The 6,739-nt window shown below is 33.4% G+C and overlaps 1 protein-coding gene across 1 annotated transcript; it reads right to left on the bottom strand.

Moving 5' to 3' along the window:
• Positions 1-649: 649 nt before the first annotated feature.
• LOC119579700 (serine/threonine-protein kinase SMG1-like) lies at positions 650-4,972 on the bottom strand. Its single transcript, XM_037927606.1, has 8 exons — positions 4,843-4,972; positions 3,302-3,548; positions 2,900-3,006; positions 2,460-2,626; positions 2,201-2,321; positions 1,411-1,545; positions 1,111-1,281; positions 650-748 (listed from the first exon to the last, which is right to left on the bottom strand). The coding sequence occupies exons 2-8, from the start codon at positions 3,534-3,536 to the stop codon at positions 650-652; spliced, it is 1,035 nt and encodes a 344-aa protein (XP_037783534.1). The 5' UTR covers positions 3,537-3,548; positions 4,843-4,972.
• Positions 4,973-6,739: the final 1,767 nt, after the last annotated feature.

Raw genomic sequence — 6,739 nt, 5'->3', positions numbered from 1 at the left:
GGTAATGTATAATCTGCTTAAGAAGTCATTTTTAATTCTGTACTTCTTATTTTTTTATTGTTTTTAATAAAGATTTGGAGTATAATGTTTTTTATCTAATGAAAATATGTGATGTAATTATAATATTGAATAAAACTGAAATAAATCCTAAGGTATATTGATAAAATTATAGAAACATAGATGTAAAGATAATGACAAAGAGAATAAATTAAGATGGAAATGGGAAAAAATATCATTGATATGCTTTTATGGGTATAAGTGTTGATTTTAGATTCTATGTATATTTTTTTTAAGGACTGGAAAGGAATGTTGGTCTATAATAATGGATACATAATTTGAAAATATATATTATTAGTAATTTGAATATTTATATATATATATATAATAAATATATATAATATAAATTATATATATAAATATATATATATAAATTATATATATAAATATATATATAAATATATTTAAATATATATAAATATATATATATATATATTATATATATATATATACTAATATATATATATATTATATATATATATATATATATATATATATATATATATATATATGTATATATATATATTAATATATATCTATATATATATATATAATATATATATATATATATATATATATATAAATATTCAAATTACCTAATAAATGCAGCTACTTTCTTGGCACAGATTACTGGGTCTGATGCCACTTCATCTTCAGGTGTTGAGCGACCAGACATTCCCCTTTCCAAGTCCTTGAATAAAAATCATACAATAGAATCATAAACAAATACAACACTGCTATACCCACATACACAAAGCATAGCAATGAAGTATTTTTTCCCCCCAGTTTCCATCATCTACATTTACTCTTCTCTTTTGCTTCCATTATCTTTACATTCTATCGTTCTATAATTTTTATCAATATATACCTTAGGGACTTTCATTTCTAGTTTTATTACAAATGATTATAATACAATCACATATTTCAATAACAAAAAAAGACACTTATACATCCAAACTCTTTATTAAAAACAATAAGAAAAATGAAGAAGAACGACTAGCAGAATTTGTAAAGAGATGACTTTGCTATAAAACTGCATGATTATTACATTACCTCACAATAGTCCTCCATATCCTCAACAAACTGTGAGAGAAGAGTTGCTGCAATAGGGACATTTGCTAGCCAGAGTTGTGAGAAGCTCCTCAGTGCCATAGACACATACTTCATAACTTCTGGTGACTGATGGTGGTCAATGTGCCATCCTACCAGTATGTCAACAATATCCTGTAACAGAAATATGTATGAAATGTATTGAATAAAATACAAAACAGGTATGTTTATTGATTCAACAACAACAAAAAGCAGCATTGAACAAAAACAGATAACATAATGAAAATAAAAAATGTAACATACTTGGAAATAGTTATTGAGGATATGACTATGGTTGACATTCAGTTCCCTTAGCACATCCACAGTAGCCACCATCACTTCTGGAGTTTCTGTTCCCTCCAACACGACCTGCAATCCTTCTACAATTCTTTCTCCAACCTGAAATTAAAAAGGAATAGAGAAAGACGAACCCAAGCATAAGAAGTACAACAATGAAATATCTGGTCCCAATGTCATAGGTACTTAGACATGATAGTATTCATGAGTCCTCACTGCTGACAAGAAGTATCAGTGAATCTTGATCTCTCAGTAATAAACCATTGGAAAATGGAAGTAGACACTTGGACTGATGAAATGAGAAAATGAATTCAGCAGGCTTTCCTTGGCAACCTCCTCAGAAACCTCCCAAAAATTATTTGAGAAATGCACACAAAAAAGAAAAAGCTTGTCACTGGTGGGACTGAGAGGCACAAAATGTCTAGTCATAGACATTCTCACCAAGGCATCTTGAAGGAAAGAAAGAAATATCAATTATAAATGACCTTAGGTTGTGTAAAGTCCCTGCTACTTAACAACTAACCACTCAGTGAGTAAAATTAAAATCATTCATAAATAAAGTCAAATGACAAGCTTTTCCTAATAATTACCTTTCCATATGTTACTCACTACTTCCTTCAGCTATCAATAATGACTTTGTTACAATAACAATTAAATCACAGAAGTGATTCACACATACATTTATATAATTTTGCACCTAAATGTTTAATGTCATAATTAATAATCAAATCTTGCAAACTGCAGGTGTAATAATTACCTGACTCAGCTGAGACCCATCAGAATCTAATTTCAACATCTCCAAGATACACCTTAACACCAGAACCTTCATTTCTGCTGCACGCCAAGTATCAAGTCGATCTAGTGTTACATCCACAAATCTGAAGAATGAAGAAAATCATGATAAGATGTGATAATTTTCAAGAAAAAATGCAATATTGGTGTTGCTGTTTTTAATAGCATTATCATACACACATAGCCTACACAGAAAATTAAAGAAATATAAAGATCAGCAGTACCTCTTAATGTCACCTTCCATGACATGGCCAACACGACCAACACAGCGAGTGATTTCCCAGCGACAAGGGGGTGATGGGGCTGCATGAAGCAGTTCGAAAAGCGAGTCCAAAAGATGCTCGGCATTTCGGCGAACATATTTCACATTTTCATTCAGCATTATTGATTCCTGAGTATCAGAAAAAAATATTGAAATAATGTTTTTATTTTGTACTAACCCTACATCAATTGAATAATGAATTGATTAATGAAATACTATGTTACTAGTAGCATAAATATATATTCATCAACCCACAGGCAGATTTTCTTGGAATTTTTGTGTCTCCCACAAGGCCAACTTACAATATCCATACTCCATACAAATGTTTTTAACTTCCTCTTTTATGTAAAAAAATGGATAGTTATACAAGAAAAATAGGAAAAGAAAGAATTTAAAACTGACCTGAAGCTGCTGGACTTGGGCAAGATACCGCTCTGCATCATCCTCTCGAGAAAGTCTCCTTAACTGCTTTGAAATTCTTGAGTCTTCACTAAAGCCACGACTGAGATCTGTGAATTAATGAAAAATGAATAATAATGAATAATGAGAGAGAGAGAGAGAGAAAGAGAGAGAGAGAGAGAGAGAGAGAGAGAGAGAGAGAGAGAGAGAGAGAGAGAGAGAGAGAGAGAGAGAGAGAAAGAAAGAAAGAAAGAAAGAAAGAAAGAAAGAAAGAAAGAAAGAAAGAGAAATAGAAAGAGAGAGAAATAATTATAAAAATAAAGAGTGAAAAATTATAAAAATAATGAGTGAAAAATTATAAAACATCATTATGCTCTTTACATCACAATAAATAAATTTCCTTACCTTTATGAGACCGATGTTTTACAACCTCTGTCTTCTCTGTATCTGCTTTAGGATCATCTTCTGAATGCCCCTCTGAGAGACCACGTCGCTCACCCGGCATGGAGTGACGGTGATGTGTCAGCCCTCGCCGGTAGCGGCCACTTCCTCTTCCTCCTCCTCCTCCTCCTCCACGATATTCTCGATGAATTCTTCCTCCTCCACCCTCATCTCTATCACCTGTACTGCCACCGACCATCTTCTAGGGTATCTTGAGAATAATACAGATAACACATATGTAAACAATTATTTAATATGTTTACACTATTTTAGTATTAAAGAATTAGCAAGTTATCAATATCAGTGACATTGGCCAAGTTATCAATATCAGTGACATTGGCAGGATTCGTCTCTAAGTATATGGCATAAAAATTATTATTTTATATCTATATCTTAAATTTATACATTTCTTGAAAAATCTTACATTTTGTGAACAATAATTATTCTAAATACCAGTACCTACTATTTTCATTTTATGGTTATCATTTGGTCACTTACAAATCATATACAAATTAATACTGAAGTATATATGGTCACTGCAAAAAGTGTCTATGGACCTCAGGCCAATAAGTTTTCTGAACAGAAATTACAATATGGGTGAAGTCCATCATGGGTGACATCTTGCATTCTGTTAAGGGAGTCCACGGACCAAAGTGGTGTGTTATTAGGATATTCAATGCCATTCCTAAGTCAAGAAAAAGAGTATAAGATGGTTACCTCTCTTCCAAAATATTCAAGATCTTTCTCATTAATTTTCTTCCAAAAATAAATACAATATTTAAAAGTACTTGTCCACTGATATAAAATAAATGATCTTAGCTTGGATGCAGGAGAATGTGCCAATTGATGAGGTAAGTTTATGCAGTAGCCTTGCAAAGTTGAATTTCTTTCTGCTGCTCCTGACTGCCTACCAAAGTTTTTGTGCAAACATGCACCCATCAGTGGGTCATCCATACAAGATATCTAGGATTATGCTCTAACCAAAGGACACACACCTTCACCACTTATATTTAGGCAAAACACTATCTTGCCAGAGTGCAATGTGAAGAGGCCTTGGAAATTGCTTGACATTGCACCACAATCATGTTGGACTTCAGCTACAGGCAATTCATCATATGTCACAACAAACTCGAAGTGGAATTGGATAGAACACAGCCAATATAATTACGTTTTGTAAGCAATTTCAGATGTTTCCTTACAGTGTATATAATCAAAGTGATTCATGGATCTTTAGAAGCAATTTTAGATGCAAAAAATCAATTTTCTCGATAACTTGGTAATAACAAAATGCACAGACATAAAAACACCTTCTAATGGTCTCTGAAAGTACCTGGAAGCACACGATGTACACTTACAAAAATAATTAATAAAAAATCAAGATTTGGGCGAAAAGAAACTGCTGTCCACAGAACCAAAACATAACAGAATAATCTCTTCTCAAACTCGCCTATCCACACCTAATACAATCACCACTCACAAAAAACAAAGCACGACATCAAACTCACCCGAACCATATACAGTCCCGATATAATTAAAACGCCATCGTCACTAATTTCCTCCAAAACCCAAGGTAAATCTGGCAGCAAGACGTTCCTCCTGCACCATTTGTTTACGTCTGAGCCGCCCTTTGCGAACAGCGCCCGGCCTCCGTCTTCGCTAAAAGGATTAGCGAATATAAGCATTCTTTTTATTATTATTATTTATTATTTTGTTTTATTTTATTCTATTAATTTTTACTTTATTTTATCTTATTTATTTCATAATTTATTTAACAGCGTCTCGGCTTTCGTCTTCGTTAAAGAAAGTGTCAGCGAATACAAGCACTTTTTGTCCTTACCCTTATTTTTTAAGATAATTCGTCTAAAAACTATACTTTTGAGCCATGGGGGGCTTGGGAGAATAAGTCGGTTTTGATTAATGCCATTTTTTTAGGGTGGGGATTGATTTCAGTTTTTTCACCAGTTTCCGGATTTCATAGTGTGCATTGATGATGAAAATACTTATTTTCCATTATTAAAAAAAAAAAACGTCACATTACCTACAAATTAACTAATAACGAACAAACATGAACACCAAAAGCCTATATACCATTATAAAGCATTTACCATACATCTCCAATACCAACCTAACAACATATATATCTAATTTGTTATAAGCTCTTCGTTAGTTCCTGTTCGTTAGTGAAGCAGAACAGTTGTCAAACTCAGGTATCTCAACCACGACCAATACATTAAATAAAAGCTGTATTTGAGAGGATGAGAGGTGAGGAGAAGTGTCTGTGGCTTAATACCGCATTGTAGTTTTGTATTAGTGGGCGTGGTAAAGTAAAGGGAAGTTGTTTCAGAGTTAAATAGGTAGTTTAGTCGCGGTTTTTGGAGACTGCTTGCAAAGTGTCGTGTGTAACTTTCCTGTTATGATTATTTTGGTATTAAAGTTTTAGGGTTTAAAGTTTAAAGTTTTAAGTGTCAGGTTTAAGGTTTAAGTTTGAGAGAAAGATTGTTTGAAGATGGAGAAAAAACTAAGGCGAAGATAATGAAAAAAAATCTATTAGGAATACTGATGTGAGTGATAATCCGCAGGAAGTAGAGATAAGGACAAAGTAACTAATTTTTCAAAATACTTGTGTGTCATAGATCACAACATTTGTGGTAATTGCTTATCAAAGTCTGCCTTTGCACATGAGTCCAGAGATGCCGTGGCCGCTGTGTTATGTGCTCTGACAGGCAAACTAAACTCCACAATGTAAATTAAAGAAGGCTTGATGATCTCTTGTAACATCATCACATAAGAAGTCAGTCCTATTCTGAACAGGTACCATGTACTGGCACCGTGGGAGCAAGGTTTTTGTTTTACAGTACTCAGTAGCTATGCTGTGTATAATGAGTACACTGATGGGAATTAGTTAATTAAATATTTAAAAATATGCATATTCTTGCCACTTGCCCTGCTGCATCGAAGGCTGTCTGTTGTCATGTGTAATTTGGCAAAGAAGAGCATTTAGACCTCCCTGGTGATTTATCTTTAAATCAGAAATTACTCCAGACTATTTCACCAGACTTTCCAGAAGATATAAGGTGGTTGTATGTAGGTCTATAGTGTGACATGGAGAGTCCACAACAATTGCTTGGCCATGCAGCACTATGGTGTGTACCTTCACTCTGTAGGGTCTGTAATCATGAGCAAAAGACCATCTTAGAAAACCACTGTAGGTGTGTTCTAAACGTCTTCCTTCCCATTTCATAAATTTTATGATGCGACTTGCTCCAGATTTCCATGGAATATTAGAAGTTGCCTCCCAATTTCCGAATAAGGTTTAGAGTAGGAGGGAGTCTCTCAGGGGTTAAACTTCACCTGCCCGGCGTTGGCTAATAATATTCAACAATTTCTTAAACTTTAAGGATC

Source organism: Penaeus monodon, chromosome 12 (assembly GCF_015228065.2).
Source record: "Penaeus monodon isolate SGIC_2016 chromosome 12, NSTDA_Pmon_1, whole genome shotgun sequence".
Lineage (NCBI taxonomy): Eukaryota > Metazoa > Arthropoda > Malacostraca > Decapoda > Penaeidae > Penaeus > Penaeus monodon.
Note: the sequence above shows the minus strand (reverse complement) of the source record. Positions and strands in the feature narration are given on the sequence as shown.